The sequence below is a fragment of the Lolium rigidum genome, chromosome 3 (genome assembly GCF_022539505.1).
Source record: "Lolium rigidum isolate FL_2022 chromosome 3, APGP_CSIRO_Lrig_0.1, whole genome shotgun sequence".
Taxonomy (NCBI): Eukaryota; Viridiplantae; Streptophyta; class Magnoliopsida; order Poales; family Poaceae; genus Lolium; species Lolium rigidum.
In genome coordinates this window covers 149,522,825-149,542,395 of record NC_061510.1, presented here as the reverse complement: position 1 = coordinate 149,542,395, position 19,571 = coordinate 149,522,825, and the positions used below count along the sequence as shown (strand labels likewise).

General features: G+C 47.1%; 1 protein-coding gene across 1 annotated transcript; it reads right to left on the bottom strand.

Annotated features, from left to right (window-relative positions):
- Nucleotides 1-11,830: 11,830 nt before the first annotated feature.
- On the bottom strand, nt 11,831-13,845 carry LOC124702489 (probable serine/threonine-protein kinase PBL15). Its single transcript, XM_047234630.1, has 3 exons — nt 13,150-13,845; nt 12,711-12,983; nt 11,831-12,604 (listed from the first exon to the last, which is right to left on the bottom strand). Exons 1-3 carry the CDS (start codon nt 13,585-13,587, stop codon nt 12,005-12,007), a joined length of 1,311 nt encoding a protein of 436 aa, XP_047090586.1. The 5' UTR covers nt 13,588-13,845; the 3' UTR covers nt 11,831-12,004.
- Between the last annotated feature and the right edge of the window lie 5,726 nt (nt 13,846-19,571).

Here is a 19,571-nt window from a genome sequence, read left to right as displayed (position 1 = left end):
TCCATGCCACATTATTGATGATATCTACATGTTTTATGCATACTTTATGTCATATTTATGCGTTTTCCGGAACTAACCTATTGACGAGATGCCGAAGGGCCGGTTCTCGTTTTCTGCTGTTTTTGGTTCCAGAAATCCTAGTAAGGAAATATTCTCGGAATCGGACGAAATCAAGACCCAGCATCCTATTTTTCCACGAAGCTTCCAGAACACCCGAGAGTCGCCAGAGGGGGGGCACTGGGCCCCCAGACCATAGGCCGGCGCGGCCTGGGGGTGGCCCGCGCCCCCCTATGGTGTCGCCGCCTCGTTGCCCCTCCGACTCCGCCTCTTCGCCTATATAAAGGTCCCAGACCTAAAACCTCGATACGAAAAAACCACGGTACGAGAAACCTTCCAGAGCCGCCGCCATCGCGAAGCCAAGATCTGGGGGACAGGAGTCTCTGTTCCGGCACCCTGCCGGAGCGGGGAAGTGCCCCCGGAAGGCTTCTCCATCGACACCACCGCCATCTCCATCAACGCTGCTCGTCTCCCATGAGGAGGGAGTAGTTCTCCATCGAGGCTCGGGGCTGTACCGGTAGCTATGTGGTTAATCTCTCTCCTATGTGCTTCAATACAATAATCTCATGAGCTGCCTTACATGATTGAGATTCATATGATGATGCTTGTAATCTAGATGTCGTTATGCTAGTCAAGTGAATTTTACTTATGTGATCTCCGGAGACTCCTTGTCCCACGTGTGTAAAGGTGACAGTGTGTGCACCGTGTGGGTCTCTTAGGCTATATTTCACGGAATACTTATTCACTGTTATGAATGGCGTAGTGAAGTGCTTATTTATATCTCTTTATGATTGCAATGTGTTTTGTATCACAATTCATCTATGTGCTACTCTAGTGATGTTATTAAAGTAGTTTTATTCCTCCTGCACGGTGTAATTGACTGTGTGTGCATCCGTGTTAGTACTTGGCGTATGCTATGATCATGATCTCTTGTAGATTGTGAAGTTAACTATTGCTATGATAGTATTGATGTGATCTATTCCTCCTACATAGTGTGAAGGTGACGAGTGTGCATGTTGTGTTAGTACTTGGTTTAGTCGTGTTGATCTTTCTTGCACTCTAAGGTTATTTAAATATGAACATTGAATTGTGGAGCTTGTTAACTCCGGCATTGAGGGTTCGTGTAATCCTACGCAATGTGTTCATCATCCAACAAAAGAGTGTAGAGTATGCATTTATCTATTCCGTTATGTGATCAAAGTTGAGAGTGTCCACTAGTGAAAGTGTAATCCCTAGGCCTTGTTCCTAAATATTGCTATCGCTGCTTGTTTACTGTTTTACTGCGTTACTACTGCTACCATATTACCACCATCAACCACACACCAGCAAGCTATTTTCTGGCGCCGTTACTACTGCTCATATTCATTCATACCACCTGTATTTCACTATCTCTTCGCCGAACTAGTGCACCTATTAGGTGTGTTGGGGACACAAGAGACTTCTTGCTTTGTGGTTGCAGGGTTGCATGAGAGGGATATCTTTGACCTCTTCCTCCCTGAGATCGATAAACCTTGGGTGATCCACTTAAGGGAAACTTGCTGCTGTTCTACAAACCTCTGCTCTTGGAGGCCCAACACTGTCTACAAGAATAGAAGCTCCCGTAGACATCACATGCTCTCCGTTATTAGTAGAGGCTCTGGCCAAGTTTTTACTCTTAACTCCAAGAGGGAGTATTTATGCTCGATAGTGGGTTCATGCCTCCATTAAATCTGGGACAGTGACAGAAAGTTCTAAGGTTGTGGATGTGATGTTGCCACTAGGGATAAAACATTGATGCTATGTCCGAGGATGTAGTTATTGATTACATTACGCACCATACTTAATGCAATTGTCCGTTGTTTGCAACTTAATACTGGAAGAGGTTCGGATGATAACCTCGAAGGTGGAATTTTTAGGCATAGATGCATGCTTGGATAGCGGTCTATGTACTTTGTCGTAATGCCCAATTAAATCTCACTATACTCATCATATCATGTATGTGCATGGTCATGCCCTCTCTATTTGTCAATTGCCCAACTGTAATTTGTTCACCCAACATGTTATTTATCTTATGGGAGAGACACCTCTAGTGAACTGTGGACCCCGGTCCATTCTTTTACATCGAATACAATCTACTGCAATACTTGTTCTACTGTTCTTCGCAAACAACCATCATCATCCACACTATACATCTAATCCTTTGTTTACAGCAAGCCGGTGAGATTGACAACCTCGCTGTTACGTTGGGGCAAAGTTCTGTGATTGTGTTGTGCAGGTTCCACGTTGGCGCCGGAATCCCTGGTGTTGCGCCGCACTATACTCCTCCGCCATCAACCTTCAACGTGCTTCTTGGCTCCTACTGGTTCGATTAAACCTTGGTTTCTTACTGAGGGAAAACTTGCTGCTGTGCGCATCACACCTTCCTCTTGGGGTTCCCACCGGACGTGTCATCTACGCGCATCATGGTCATACATGTATGCTGGTTTGGTATTTGATTTACCCTGACTGTACTGCCATCAGGTTGTAGTCTGGCAGATATGTACCATTTGCATGGATTTCCACCACCATCATAGCCTTTGCACCTAGCATAAAATTTCTTCCTATCAGTCCACATAGTCTTGGCATCAAACTCTTTTTTCACTGCATAGGTCCTAAAAGACATCCTAAACTCATTCATATTTGGCCACAACTTTCCAACCTCAACAACTGGGTTCTCTTTGTCATACAAACAGACCAGCTCATTGTCATTTGCATCATCCACATCATCTGCAACCTGTCTCATCAGCTCTTCTTCATCCTCATTTCCACGGCCTGCATTTGTGTTACCATGTGCAGGCAAAGAACTGTCATCCTCAGTTGCATGGCCTTCATCTCTGTCATCAACTGAAATGCCAAACATTTTGGCCATTTCAATGTCAGATATTGGTGCAATGACTAAATCTGTTTTTTCATTCAACTCTACTACATTCCAATCAACAACAATCTTTTGAGCACCATGGTTTCCCTCCTCTGCATCTGCATCAGCCCCTGTATCTTCAGCTAGTACTGTCGGTTCAGTGAACAATGACAACATCTGCCCCCTCCTTTGTGAAGCCCACTCATCATCTTGCATCTGTGCAGCCATCTTTGATTGCACATAACCTACTCTGGAATTTGTTTGTAGATCAATAAGCTCTGCATGAAAACTTACTTGATTGCTTTCCCACCCTTCTTGACGATCAATTTCAGCAACCATGGATTCTCCATCTTCAATTCTCACATATTCACCCTTATAGTTGTCAAACCGTAGCACAGACACCTCTTGTTCTCGGACCCCAAACAATCTTCTCCCCTATCTTCTCCACCAAATTGCGCACGGCCTCCTCCTCCTTTCCCTCCAATTCCTGCGGATCAACATCTTCAAGATCAAGGGCCAACCTCACGGTGCTATTTGCAATGTCTTGGACGCTTCCATCACTCAGCTTGGCTTTACAGGGAAATAATTCGACTGTAATTGCGAATGTGGTGGCAGAATCGGGCGCAGCATCTCCCCTGTCAATGGTGGGCAGCGGCGGCGTAAGAAATTGACCCCCAAATCGGCCCCCAAATCGATAACGATAACATCAAAAGAAGGGGCGCATTACCGATTTGAAGCACCGACTCGTCCCTCCATCTGATTCAGCCCGCGCTCCTCTCGATCCGCCGAGATACGCTGATTCTAAATCGGCAACGAAACGGAACATCAAGACAAGATCCAGGGGTATGAGACTAGGATTTCGCAATTACTCACTTGCAATGGCTCCACCGCCGCCGAGATAGATGCTCCGCTGCCGTCCAGATGACAAACTAGGCCCGCCGCTGTCGGAGAAGAAGCCCAGGGCGCCGCCGCTCGCCGCCGCTCCCAGTTCACCACGCGCGAGTCGAGCGGACCGTTGAGTCGTGCGGGACCCTCAGTCGTGAATGGTTGACTCTACATGACCTGGACCATGGTGGACCCCACTTGTTATAACCCTCACCTGTCCTAACCTAATCGCATCCTAACTAAGTGTCTTAACCCGCGTCACCTGCCCGTCGCACGCGAGCTATTTGAAGCAGAAAAAACGACGCATGGGAGCTATTTTAGCCAACTACGTCGCACCGTGGAGAATTTCACTCAACTGTGTCGCATAGGAGCTATTCGCCCCCGTGGAGGTGGTTTGGTGCTGCTGTTGTGCGCGCGGGGAGCGAGGGTAGCTGGCTGCGCGGCGAGGTGGGCCTGAGGTGTGGGCCGTGTGGCGCTGTCGCGGCCATGCACGTGGAGGAGCTACGTGCGCGCGGCTGCGGGAAGAACGGATCAAGGTGCGCGGCGAGCGGGAGTGGCCTTGGCCGGCCGTGCGTGGCGATTGACGCGGCGGTCGGGCGCGGCTCGGTGGATGGCCTGCGAGCTGCTGCGAGCTTGGGCGTGGGCCTGCGGCGGGCGGAGCTCGAGCTGGTCCGGGCGGCTTGAGCAGAGCGGAGCATGGTGGTGGCGCGTGGGCAGGGCGAAGGTCTGGCGGGCGAGCTGAGTGCGGCGTGCTGCGTGCCTGCGCGGGATTTGGCCGTGGCCGGCGGCGATTCGAGCGGGGCGAGCGGTGGTTGAGCGACGCGGGCAGCGGATTTGGTGGAGAAGAAGCTGGGAGAGCTATTCGTCCCCGCGCATGAACAGCACGAACAGCACACGGGCGGCTCAAAAATCCTCAAATTGGAGCTGAAATCGACGGAATTAGAAGGGGAAAATTTGGGAAGTAGTAGATCAGCACTAAAGACACCAGATCTGTGGACCAAAACCACAAAAAACTCAACAAATACGCAGATCAAATTTCGAGCTATTTTTTGGGGCAATTTTTTTGGGAAAATTTTTGGACGAAATTGGAGAAATTCAGAGGTCAAATTCGTGGCAACCTTCGCTCTGATACCATATGATGCGGCCTAAGGCCACGTGGGTTGCCCGATCTCACGAATTGACCGAGAGAAAGGCGAGGGAGAGGAAGAACACGAAGAATACGGCGAAGAATACGGCGAAGAACACGATGAACACACACGAACGCACGCAACACAACCCGATACAATTCCGGTTTACTCCTGATAGTCCGAACCACTATCACGATAGAATCCCTCAAGGAGAGACACGAGGTAGAATCCCCGAGAGAAAGACCGATATACGATCTATGGAGTCACACGTGTGAGAGACCGCGGTAGAATCACAAGTGCGAAAGATAAATCATATAAGGAGTGCCTTGATACAACTCATAGATTTGTGTCTAAGAGAGGAGGGGGTTTCCCTAATCCCGGAGGGATGGTGGAGGCATAAGCCAAGTTCTCACTCAAGTTATGTCTTCCCTAATGAGGCCTTGTTTGGTAATAGTGTTTTAGTTGGGATTAGTGGGGATAATACTCTAGAGTATTGGGTGAATCACTGTTGTCACCCAATCCCCACGAAACCCCATCCCAAATTCACTAGGTAGGGGTAGAGTATTGGGAATTGAAAAAATTACACTAAAATTTAGGGGAAAATGGGGAAAACTGGGGATAAGTGGGATTAAACTCGCTCATACTCTAGCACCTAACATGTATTGGGGATAAGTGGAGATTTGAAGTTTGGAGCGGATTATCCCCACTAAAACTCTAGCACCAAACAAGCCCTGAAGGGGGAGGTGGGAGCCTATATATAGGGAGCCACTAAGGATGGGTAGTTTAGGCATACAAAGAGCATAGTGGGATGGTTTATATTATGAGCTTCGTAGTGGGGACGGCGGTGTCGGCGTAGGCATGGCGACAGTGCCGTCTTCCTCCGGCGCCGAGCAGGGTGGCAGGGCTGGCCACTCCGTGGCGGTAGTGCCGACCTTCCTAGACGCGTCTCCTTCTTCCGTCTCCTCTTCCATGCTTCCGTGACGTCGGACTTGAGCGTAGTTCTTGATGATGACCATGATGCGGATAAGACCGAAGGTCGGGCTACATCAAGATGGTTGATGCCTTCATGGTTAGAAGGCCTCTTCCCAACATGTTTGGCTAAGTATGGGGGGTGAAGATCATTCTTCTTCTTAGTGGATTTGATTTTATAGAATTCTGGGCCAACATATGTTTCATGGTATAGTTGTCTTCGTCAATGCGAACCTGGATGCTCAATGGTGGCCACTTGATTTTGTAAAATTAATGTGTGGTATGTTTATTTTCAAGCTTGATCATAATTTTTTTTAAAGAGCTAAATAAATACTTTGCGTCGATTCAAGAAATCGTCGGATAAGAGCGTTCTGAGCCTATACTCGAGTACATATACTCGTGTATAGCCTCGGGGGCTACTCCCATCAGGAGCGCTGAATGCGCACCCAATGAAAAATTAGGAAGCTTGCATCAAGAAGTAATGAAGGAAAGACTTCGAGCCTAAACTCGACTACAAGTACTCGAGAGTAGCCTCGATGGCTAGTCCCATCGGGAGCAATGAACGCGTATCCGATATAAATGAATTGCTCAGGTACAATTTTTAATTTATGTAAGTTGTTATATTTTTAAATGCAAGTTTTGAGTGTATTATCTGAGTACACATACCCGAGCATAGCCTCGGTGCTACTCCTATCGGAAGCGCTGAACACGCACCCGATAGAAATGAAAATGTGACATGAATCAGATGACATGGAAGCCGCTTAAAGTTTCGAATTCAAGTGGAAAACACTTAATGAACATTACTTCATCCTTTACTCCCATCGGGAGAGCATGCATCCAAAGTATTTTCAACCCGTTAACTTCGGGTAATCCAACAGCCAAACAAGACATCCGATAAACAAATATTCCTAAATCGTGTCCGTCGCGAAATATGTGGAAGCCGTGTTTTTGAACAAAGTTAAGACCATCAGGATCCGTCTTGTGAGGCCTAGCACCGCCATACACTGCGGTCTGCTAGAAATATCCACATCGTCGTCGATGTGATGAAAAATCCTGACGGACGCATCAAGTACCTTGATTAAATTTTACTGTAATTCTGAACCCGATAAGTCCTCCGTGGCCCGGGCTGAATTACACTAGTTATCCAGATTCGTGTCCAGGGACTCGAGTTTGAACTAGGTTACTTGTATTTGCCTAGGCAATTAGCTGATTCCCGATCTGTCGAATGCATCAGACTTGTTCCGAATATCCCTACGGTCAGAATAATTATTAATGAAGAAAATGATGAATTATCGACCAAGTTTATGCCGAAAAGGAAGAAGTCGAAGGATTGAGACTCGACCCAAGTCTATGACTCAAGTAGAGTCTCGGGGCTACTAATATGGGTATACCATATCGGGTACTCAGTATTACCATCCCTGGTGCAAAGTCTAGAAAGGAATAGGCGAAGGCCCATGAAGAAACCGACATGGAGTTGAAGCCCATTGCATATGTAAATAGGAAAGTTTGACCCATATCGGGTGAACCGACTTATACGACGTAACTAGACCTCGAGGTGGACTCTAAGACCTAGCCTAGTATATAAAGACTTAGGAGGAGCCACCGATGGGACAAATTCAATTGCTTGCAACATCCTGTAACCCTAGATCTCGAATAATACAATCTTGGCGATTTACCATTGATCACACTTTTCGTCAGCTATCTAGTTTGGCTGGCCGGTCTGATTGATTCGCCAGCATTCTCCTTCCTTAAACCCCAGATCCATAATCATGAGGATTGATAAGGTTACCCCTTGTCACATAATACAAAACAATGGTAATCAATGACATTCTAACATGTCATGTGAAGAAGAACAACACACTCTGTGAAGCTTGCTAACTGCCCTTTGTTGCATACTGCCATGTATAAGCGCAACATTGGTAGAAGGAGTAGGACTACACATTATAGAACTAATCTTCGTATCAACCATTACAAGCTTACACATGGACTACACAATAAAGAAGATCAGACCACACATCCAACACACACCCAAAACATGGATGTACCTCTTCCCCGCTCTAGATCATGCAACTAGCTAGAGTTGCTAAATCAACTATACTACATTAGATCTAAGCTAACAAGTCTAAACTAATAGATCTAAATTACCGCTGGTACAATTCAAAGTTACTCACAGTGATCTGACAGTCAGACGAGGAAAACGGCATGCCAGCGAGGCAGTAAAAGATGACATGCCACGATGGCTAGAGAAGATGGCCTCGCTTACCAGCTTATCGGTGAATAAGCTTCCCTGAATGGAAAACTCGAATGGGAAAATGGTGGCGCAGAATTTGGCGGTGAGGTGAAACGTTGTAAATAGACGATGAGAATCGGCGGGAGGTGACCGAATTTTCCCACGGGATTTTCACGGACGACCGCGAGCTCATGCCATCCCTCCCTCGCACGAGCTCGACGCAAAAGTTTCCCAGCCAAAGCGAGAATAGGTTGGCTCACTAGAGACGACCGAATCGAGTGTGCCTCCTCATGATAATTGCAATGCACGAAATCTTTTACGCGTGCGCAACTAAACTAAACGTGTGATTTTCTTCTCCCTAGACGCGGGAAAAGACTTTCGCGAGCAACGAAACTCGCCCCGAGTATTTTGTGCCATTGTTTCAAATTTCGAATTTACTGCAAATTTGGAGACGACTGTGTCCCGTCCAAGGCAATCGGATGGAACCGTTCCATCCCGCATTGACACTGACGGCCAGACCATCCGCCGGAAGGATGGGTGACTGGGCGACCAGTCGAGCACTGGAGCGGGGCGACCGGGCATCGTCCGCGCGCACGGATCCAGTCAAGAAAGCAAGTATCCGTCGCGTCTCCCGATGCTAAACCGCGCGCAAGAATCACTCGCAGATTGATGGATGTCTCTGCCGCTCGTCGCCTTGCTGCTCCTAGTTTGTCCCGTCCCAGCTCGGTCGCGCGCGCGTCCTTTTCCATCCCGTTACACAGCGCCCGCCGTCGTCGTCTCGCACGTAGCCGGAGTACGTGGGACGGCATCTCTGCTCCGCGGAGGTGGAGCCGCTGATGCCGACGTCGTCTACGGCGACGGCTGGCCGGGCGCGCGCCGGTAGCGACCCGCGAATCGCAGGATGCCCCATCTTGGAGAGGCAGGCTGCTGGACCACGGACCTTACCGCGACTCCGCCAAGACCGTGTGCCGGCGTTCCTGTGACGTCAGCGCCGCCGTCGATCGTGCGGTGCCGGCGCCCGGGGCCCATGCATTCCGCCGGGCGGGAACATGTAGAGAGTACCCGGCTTTTAATTATGGGAATAGCTAATTTTCAGCTAGCTGATAATTAAATTAACTCATTGCTCCATAAAGTTCTTCACCGTTGGATTTGATTTGCAATTCGTGCAATATGAGTTGTTTGGTGGGTTGCAACTGATATTTTAAATTACTGATAATAAAAAATGCTGAATGCATTAGATTTGTTTCATGATTCATGCTAGTCATAAGAGTCGCGCTTTTTATTAAATGATGTCACATGACTAAGAACTAAGTTAATTCTTATTCAACTAAGAACTAGTCGCATCCTAAATTAATAAACCACGACGGCTCAAAGATCCATGTGTGTTGTTGAAGGCTTACAATACAACCCGTCAACGCACAACTCAAAGGCACAAGAAAGCTAAGGATAGCTTGACGATGACCTCCTTGGTAGATCGCCAAAGCATGACCAAACCGGCAAGGTACACTCATTCAGGATGGCAACAAGTACGTCGAAGACGGTGAGCACATGCTTGTCAGGCAAAGTTACCGGCTGGAGCTCACCCTAGAGCTCGGGCGCATTAGCGGATGCTGCACATCGCCGGTACATACCCTACACCCTATCATGCAACATGCGCCGACCACAGAGCCTGAGCGTAGGCCACCGATCATGGCCATAGTCTGACTCCCTGGCCAAAATCGGTGGTGATGGCACCGTCAGACATGCCCCGTGGGGAGGAACCCCATCCCGCAGCAACACCCACTATGGCGGTGGATGGAAACCATCCAACCACGACCGTGTCGCTCGACGAACATAGCACCGTGGTGCGCGGTGAATCCATAAGTCGTACCGGTCTCCCACCAAACACATAGAACTCCTCAATGTGGTGTGCACACCTACACATATACAAGTTCTACCCGTAGGCAACAAGACGGAAAGGGAATGCTTGGGAGCAGCCACCGAACACGAAGATGCGGAGAAGCCAGGTTGAAACGACACCACAAACACCACAACCACAATGCCACTAGATAGCCACCAACCATGGCAAGACTCACCGAACCCCAGACGGAGCATCTAAAGAGGAATTAACGAGGGATAACCTCGGCAATGTCCATGGTTATGGACTTAGGTTTGAGGGAAAGAGGTGTGATGGTGATTTCGTCGGCTTATCAGACAAACAAGGTGGTCCGATGTTATTGTCAGAAGGCTCAATGTCGCCGAGTTCCTGTTGTATTGTGATCCAAATTCATTCTAAAGGGAGGCTAACTTCTTTACGGATTGATGCCACCGCCTATAAATACCTCTTGTAAGCCGCCGGCTAGGATTTATCAGATTATAAGATAACCCACGGCGTTGTAAACACTCCCCTATATAGTGAAGTATTTGCTGGCTGACGCCCGTGGTTTTTTCCCCTTTTGTGTTGGAAGGGGTTTTCCACGTTAAATCTTGTGTTCCCTGCGTGTGTTCTTGTTTCGTTCTTCGTTATTTTCTTGTCGTTTTTATAATAGTTCCTAGAACAAATCTAGGGTTGCAACGATTGTGTATGAATCAATGTAAGGTGCCCTCCCTGTTGGCTCCTCCCGTCCTTTATATGAGAGGTCGGGCCTCAGAGTCCAGTTCGGGTCGGTTATAAATAAGCCTATGCCAATGTCGGCTACTTGATGGGCTTCGACTTGTTCTTCATGTCAGGTTCTTGGGCCTTGGATGGGCCATGGATGCTTCTTGATCCTCTTTCTTTATGGGCTTCTCATGCTCCTTCCTGGATCCGTACAAGGGACGACGAAGGTGAGGACTCGATAAGTCATCCCCATGTCAGAAAGTGACGCCCACAACGCAACTGCTATCCAATCAGAGATGGATTTTGGGTTTTCATTCGGGATATGGGTAGAGGGTGGGAGCAGTGGACCTCCGCATTGCTACTTGCCTTGCCGCCTGCACATCCTAGGTCATGACCAGCACTTGCGCATGCTGCTGGCAACATGGTCAACGTCGCTGCTCCACCCGAGGCCACTGCCTCGGCATGTGGAGCCCTCGACGGCAGATCCTCGCCGCCACCTTCACCGGTAGGCCGTGCGGGCTTGCCTGCAAAGTGGAGCTAGAGAGGGGCGGCAACAAAGGGTAACCCCTAGGCGTCCCGGAGTCGCCCTGCAGAGGACGACGCGAGGGCAAGGATGAAGCGTTTGCATTCGCCACAACGTGGAAGCTGCTCATTGAGTCTTAGTTCAGTTGCGAAGAAAGGTACGCTGAAGAAGAGTACATACAACTTGCACGAGTGAAGAATCTACAGGCGAGGAAGATTAGCCTACGCGCACGAGTGAATAATCGTCTTTTGTGGATGAGCTCGCTTCGACGACTGGCACACGGCGGAGTCTTTGATAGCTCCGGCGTCATTGCGTCGAAGCTCCCGGCCGGCGTGAAAATGAACGGCGCGCAGGGCAACACAACAAACAAACAAACGATGTCTCATTTCCTTGTCTGGACCTTGAACAGTACAAGTACCAGTAGACTACGCAAACAAAAGTATCCAAAAGTCCTCCACTGGCACGGCACGAGAAGCAAAGGAAAATCCATGTCGAAAATGCACAAGAAATCCACCGTACAGTTCATCATGATGCCTGATCTATGGCATGCACCTAGACTGACTACTCGTCTACTCCATAACCACGATTAAGCTCCGATCCTCAAATTACTGCTCAATCACCACGTACGCAACATTCGTAAATCGATCGATCTTACACTATATACATACACAACAGGCAGGCGCACATAGAATGCATGTGTGCTAATTGAGACGACGTGGCAGGCAGGGCAGGCGTATGCGACAGGTCCAAGCTCGATCGATCAGGCCAGCTTGGCGGAGGCGCACTTCCGCCGCCCCGAGACGGCGCCGACGCCGACTCCGGCGCCCTTCATCTCTGCGCGGAACTTGGCGGAGAGCGCGTTCCTCCCGGCGACGGGCGCGGAGGGCCAGATCCCGACGCTGACGGCCATGTCCTTGAACCCTTCGAGCCGCTCGAGCGCCTCGACGACGGCGGCCATGCTGGGCCTGTCCCGCGGCTGCGCGCTGGTGCACAGCACCGCCAGGTGCGCCACCGCGCGCGCGCCCTTGACGGAGTAGTGGCCCGCGAGCTTGGCGTCCATGATGCAGCGCAGCCGGCGGCTGCTGGCGAGGTAGGGCCTGGTCCAGTCGACGAGCTTGATGGTCTGCTCCGCGTGCGCGCTCCGGCTCCGGACGTGCTCCATGGCGCGGCGGCCCGTGAGGAGCTCCAGCAGTACCACGCCGAAGCTGTACACGTCGCTCTTCATCGTCAGGTGGCCCGTCTGCACGTACTCCGGCGCCGCGTAGCCGTGGGTGCCCATCACGCGGGTGGTCACGTGGGTGTCCTCACCCTCCGGACCCATCTTGGCCAGCCCGAAGTCCGAAAGCTTCGCCGTGAATTCCTGTAGATGACGCCGATTCGATTCGCGTGTTAATTCAATGGATCCCTAGTTCCCTACTCAATTGCACCAGGAAGTGAAGGTGAACTGGCTAGGCAGGGGTATATACCGAGTCGAGGAGGATGTTGGATGCCTTGAAGTCCCTGTAGATGACTGGCTGCTTGGCGCCGTGGAGGAAGGCGAGCCCCTTGGCGGCGCCGATGGCGACCTTGAGCCTGGTGCCCCACGGCAGCGTGGCGGAGATCCTCCTGAAGAGGTGGTTCTCGAGGCTGCCGCGCGGCATGAACTCGTAGACGAGGAGGCGCTCCTCGTCCTCGCAGCAGTACCCCAGCAGCTTCACCAGGTGCTGGTGCCGGAACTGCCCAAGGAAGATCACCTCCGCCTGCAACCATGCACGTGAGCGGTGAGGGGACATGGAATCGAATTAGCTAATTAAGTCTCTGGAGTTGGTAGCAGCTAGCTACTCCGCAGCATGAGCAGGAATCAAATTAACTAGCTAGTTGGAGTTGTTACACCATGCATGTTTGCTAGCTAGGTACAGTGCTTACCAGCCACTCCCTGTGTCCCTGGAATCCGGCGATATCGAGCTGCTTGACGGCGACGGGCTGGGGCTCTAGTCCGGGGCGCATGCCGGCGTCGACGAAGCCCTTGTGGACCCTGCCGAAGCCGCCCTCCCCGAGGAGGTATCCGCTGGAGAAGTCGTGCGTGACGCCGCGGAGCTCGCTGACGCTGAAGGAGTGCAGCTGCATGGGGCCGACGCCCAGCTCCCCCGCCACCTCCTCCTCGTCGTCCTTGCCGTCCGTGACCGTGGCGGGGCTGTTGGTCGTGGAGGACAAGCGGCGGAAGGAGGCGAGGCGGCGCGAGAACTCCGATTGCGCCGGGCGGCAGCGCGCGAGCCCGTTGCCGGCCCCGGCGGCCACCACGGCGTCCTCGGCCGTGCAGCACCTGGTGGCCGACGCCAGCACCGGTCTCCACGGCCTCGGCATCCTCCTCGTTCACGCTTCGGGCAAGAAAAGAAATCGAAGAGCTTGCTGGGGAGCTGGAGATGGAGATTGAGGAGTATGTGCAGTTGTTGTGAGTGTGGTGGTGGGGGGAAGAGGGGCGTGTGAGGTCGGGATGATATAGCGAGAGAGGCAATGGCGACGTACGGGGAGAAAAGCGGGGCGCGCGCGCGGGCGAAAAGGGAAGGCGAGGCCAACCGTTCCAACACACAACCCAACTGCCCCGAACCACTCCCGCTATCCTCTGCCACTGACGATGCACACTGGGATGCCTATGGCATCGCCAGCTTCGCCTTTTGCATGTTTTGATTTGTCTTTTCCTTTAAACGTACGTTTTGTTAGCGCTAACGCGCTTACTAAACCGAAAAATCTCCGATCGATCGCACCTGAATTTGTATCTACGATGGGTCGTACGAAAAGTCGAGTAGTACACAGGTGGAAGGATGTGAGGTGTCGGGACCGTGTTACACGTGATCGATATGCATGCATGTGTCAAGAACCTAAATTATTGAGTGTTTTCCTTTCTTTATTGTTACATTCATGTATGTATTCTAATATACTCTGTATCGTCTGTGCTAAAAACATGTGTACCCTGGTCCGTACACTCAAGTAGTAGCACAAGTATGCATGCCATCCATGGGCCAGTGTTAGTCGCTGGTCGTCGCCATGCATCATAGTTGACTGACAGATCGGTCCTAGTACTAAGGAATGTACAATGTGATAACGCAAAGGAGTATATTACATAGGTTGGATTCTTTTCCATCAAGATTATTTCAGAAATTAGATAGTGAGACAAAAGTATTTATTAGTTAAATGGAGTGTGGTTTGTTGATCCAAACGCCAAGGAAGGCTAGGGATTTCTGACATTGAGGTTAAGGGATCGGTTGTAGGTTAATGGGTCTACAATCTCATTAGCGGGGGTGCGTGTGGCAAATCCTCCTAAAAAGAAACTATAAAACCTCGCATGCATTTTTCCAAGCTTACTAGAAACCTGAGGACTCGCATTTTTGGCTAGCCTAATAATGTTGAAAAAAAAAATTCTTCCGATTTGGATCATTCATAATTAAGGATGACTTAGTAATTAAATTGTGGAAGAAGAAGTGGCTGGTAATGCTACATTCTAGGAACATATCTAGCTCTATGCAACATTGTCCATCACAAGAGTGATACCATGACGAAGGTCTTGGAGTCCTCTCCACCAAATATGACGGTCGACGGATTTAGTTGGCTCCTGACTTGCATCATATAATGCTTTGCTACAACGATTGGGAATGGTTAAGTTAACGTAGGGGTCTGATGAATTTCGATGGAACCTACATGAGGGTGGTAAATTCTCAGTGGAGTCCACGTATAGAATGTAGAGGTCACATCTCATAATAGTAATTATTATTATTATTATAAATGTAAAAAAGAAGATACTGCTTAGGACAATAATATTCCATGATATCTTCGCGGACAAGTAATCCTTACTAAAGAAACCTTTATAAAAGAAAATTGACACGGAAGTACGAAGTGTGTAGTTTGTTATCATGATGAGACAACCAAACGCTTATTCTTCCAATTTAAACTTGTTAGATCTATATGGCCAGTCATGCAAGTAGATTTTACCTTGTATCAACATTGCTAATATATTTACCAAGTAACAACATTGTGTTGATCATAGGTATAGAGTTCTTATTAGGGTGGAAACTCTTTGCCACTACTTTGTCTTTTGACTATGTAAAAAATGATAAGGTGTTTAATGATAAAAACTGAGACCTATTTATAGAGATAACTACACTTTGAAAGACAAGGCGACGGGTATTTTTATCCAACATAGATACTAGCATGACCTACAAATTTTCTTGATGATTACTTGTATTTCATCCTTTTTTTTGTTGGACTTGTGAAGTTGTGTGCATATTAGTTATGCAGAGACCGAATATAAAACTCACTAGTAGAAAAAGGGGCTTCCGTCCAGGCCTTTAGTACCGGTTTCCTTACGAACCGGTACTAAAGGGTGCATTAGTACCGGTTGCATTGTCCAAACCTTTAGTACCGGTTCGTAAGGACCTTTAGTACCGGTTCGTGTCACGAACCGGTACTAAAGGTTTTCCTGCTTCCCACACACCTCCACACCCCCCACCCCCCTGGATCGCCTTTTTTTGCTTTGTAAAATACAAATGAAAATGATAGAAAATTCAAAAAATAAAATGTTTTCAGATTCTTATATGTTATGCAACCTACTATTCGGTGAAATTAAGAAATTCGAATTTTAACTTTTTTTGCAAAAAAAAGTTTGAAAAATGGTAAAACCGCATTAACTTTTGCATACAACGTCAGAAAAAAACGTATAATATATCAAAATCATCGTGGGAAAAGTTACATCCGAATTTAGAAAATTCCAAATGAAAATATGAAAGCGGGAAGATTTTGTTTTTTCCAGAAATTTAGAATTTTATATATTTTTAATTTTTAAAAATTAAAATTAATAATTATAAGATTTTTTGAGTCCTAACATATTACTATTACTTTTAGCAAATTATAAGATTTTCAAATTTTCAAGTTTTAGGTTTTGCAAAAAATATTAAAATTTTAAAAAATAATTAAAAATAATAAAAATTTAAAAAGTTAATTTTATTTATTTATTCAACATTATTATTACATCATTACTTTTGTTTATTAAAAGAATTATTTGGAATTTAAACGATAAAGAAGTGTGACATCGACCAACATGTTAATAGGATTGATATGATACTACTATCACATACATGCGCGCGAAGCACTTGGAAGTGGAACGGGATGGAACTCGGAAGTTAAGCGTGCTAGTGCGGGAGTAGTGTGAGGATGGGTGACCGACCGGGAAGTTTGACCACGGGTAAGTAATTTGACTAGAGATTAAGTGTAGTTAGAAACTAACGAAAATACTAGAAATTCTGAAAAGAATAAAAAAAAAAGGTAGTGAAAAAAAAAGAGGGTGTGAAAAATAATTATAAAAAAATTGATAAATTGTTTTAAACGAAATAGCCTTTAATACCGGTTCGTGTTACGAACCGGTACCAAATGTCTCTAGCCCCGCGGGTTCCTCCGTGCCCACATGGAGGCACCTTTAGTACCGGTTCGTAAGGAATCGGTACTAAAGATGAGAGGCTTTAGTACCGGTTTCAAAACCGGTACTAAAGGCCCTTTGGAACCGGTACTAAAGGGGGTTTCTCTACTAGTGACTTAAATCTTTAAAAAATAAAGCGATTTTATCACAGTTTTTTTTTTTGCTCAAACTAGATCTTGATACCTGCAGTCAGCACGTGTGTCAGGTTAGAATTTCAGACTGGTTCACTACAAGAGAATTGGCATGTAGAGACACTATTTTGGTCCACTAGAGACACTTAAATTGCTCCTACGTAGTTATAGAGGCACTTTCCATATTGTCTCGAAACTGTCACTAAGGACGGTGTCTCTACGTGGTAAGGACAATAGTAATAATGTCTTTACATTTTAGAAGACATAAAAGAGGCATTATATTGTGTCTCTAGAGTAAATAAATGTAAAGAAACCATGTGAAAAGTAATACTCGAACTCATGACCTTAGTGATTAAGACTTATTTCATTAACCATCTCACCCTTTCACAAGTATATGTTGATATTTGGAACAAATTTCTAATTAATATTGCCCACCATGACCCAAATAAATAACAAATGTCTTTAGAGAACAAGCAAAATGCCTTAAACATTGCCTCTAGAAAAAAATTAAAGACATACAACAAAGTGTCTCACGGATTGCCTGTTGATAACTTATTTGTGACACTTTAGAGTGTCTCATAAGTTGTCTATAGAATGAAAATTGTAACCCCTTAAAAAATGTCTCAAATAACGTCCCTACATATAAGACTATTTCTGAAGTGTCTCAAAAAGTGTCAGTACAACATGGAAAGTGTCTCAATGTGATTTTTAAAGAGGCAAAGTAGTAAGTGTCTCTAGTAAAATGTCTCTACGAAGGTTTTTCTTGTAGTGGCATGCAGAAACCATCAAATTTCTTTGACCTAATGTGACTGCAGTTGATGATTAACAACCGATTTTTTCCTCGATAATGAATTAACAACCAATATGCTAACTGCCAATGCGTATAGATCTCTCTACTGCTCACAGTGTATGCAGCAGCTAGCTAGCAAAACGATCTCTCGACTTTTGCACTGCTTCAAACGCCTCCGTCGTGCATCCTTCTCATCTTTAGCACCGACCAGCTCTCTTGGACCCCATCAACTTGTTCTCCGTACTCCCAACGTAGAGATCCAACAGTCCGTAGCCCCGACACCGCAATCTTAGCAATCTTCTCCACATAACCTTCATTCCACACCAAAATCTCTTTGCAAGGATTTGTTATTCATTCCTTGTTAATTTGGTCCCTACAAATTAAACCGTTCAAGTTGTCTTGTCACAACGTTTAATTAACCATAGGCTCGTATCACAAATAAATTTGTTAGGCAGACGAACGGTTTGAGTCCACCAAAATCTGGAGATAGCAGCTTTATTTCAAAGCAGAGTGGGCAACAGTTCGTAGACACTTGCGCATATTAGCTATGTTTTTTTTAATGTTACACAAATTCATTGATTAGGTAGAAGATTTTGTTACAAAAATAATAGGGCGGACAAACCAAGGCAAAGCCCAAGTCTTCCAAAACAAACCAGAAACAAAAGATACAACGGAGATTTTAACTCCGGTCAAAAGGGATCTTTGCTCTGGCCATGTTCCAAAGTGCGGCTTCATGTCGTATACGCGAGACTAGGCCTTCAACTGAAAGTTCCTCCTTTTGGAATATCCACCTGTTTCGTTCACGTCATATTTCCCATGCAATAAAGAGTATGAGGGTTTAAGTTCCCTTCCTTTTGTCGGTTGGCGAGTTTAGGACAAAGTTACGACCATTCTGCAATCGTCGCGTTGTTTGTCCATGTGGAAGGTTGAAAAGAGTGCAATTCCGACCATGTTGCCAAAGCTTCATCTTCAATGGATTAGGGTTTAGGGTTTAAGTGAGGAGGTGCGTAGACGTCTCTAGATTGCGAATACAAGGAGGGCAAAAATAGTTGTTCTCCCATCCCGGTCTTTGTAGAGCATCCTTGTTAGAATGTGGTCAAGCGCAACTATCCATATAAATAAGTTGCACTTTTCGAACAACCAACACTTCCAAATCGAGGAGGAGAAGTCTGAGTAGATGGCACCGGCAAACTGAATGAGATAAGTTGACCGAGCCAAATATTCACTCGAGGTCTCAAGCCTCCATCGGATGGTGTTGTGTGCATTTTCGTGCAACTGCACTCAACAGGGGGAGTTACCTTGTTTCACCTAAATTTTGGAACCATTATTTTTATTACCTACGAAATAAAACACAATTCAGTTACAATACTACCGACCTATTTGGTAAATGAATATGAGGGTTAGGGTTGGTACTAATCGTGTTACGGAGGTTGCCCAAAAAGTGGTCAGACCAACACAGACGACTTTTATGCCAGGGAGACATATCTTGGAGGGTGTTGTGGTTCTCCACGAAACTATTCACGAACTCCATAGAAATAAAATGAATGGCACTGATGTCTACGCACGCTTCTATTCCTGTAGACAGTGTTGGGCCTCCAAGAGCAGAGGTTTGTAGAACAGCAGCAAGTTTCCCTTAAGTGAATCACCCAAGGTTTATCGAACTCAGGGAGGAAGAGGTCAAATATATTCCTCTCAAGCAACCCTGCAATCACGATACAAGAAGTCTCTTGTGTCCCCAACACACCTAATACACTTGTCAGATGTATAGGTGCACTAGTTCGGCGAAGAGATAGTAAGATGCAAGTGATATGAATGAATATGAGCAGTAGTAACGGTGCTGTGAAAATAGCTTGTCTGGCGTGAGTTGATGGTGGTAATATTGCAGGAAGTAAAGATGCAGTAGAACAGTAAATAAGCGATGATTGTAGTATTTGGAAACAAGGCCTAGGGATCATACTTT

What these genes read in the sequence shown, in the direction of transcription:
- LOC124702489 (XM_047234630.1), bottom strand. Translation starts at nt 13,587, where the DNA reads ATGCCGAGGCCGTGGAGACCGGTGCTGGCGTCGGCCACCAGGTGCTGC. An exon ending in AGGGACACAGGGAGTGGCTG is followed by an intron (nt 12,984 to 13,149) that starts GTAAGCACTGTA and finishes GCATGGTTGCAG; the next exon opens with GCGGAGGTGATCTTCCTTGG. An exon ending in CCAACATCCTCCTCGACTCG is followed by an intron (nt 12,605 to 12,710) that starts GTATATACCCCT and finishes CGTCATCTACAG; the next exon opens with GAATTCACGGCGAAGCTTTC.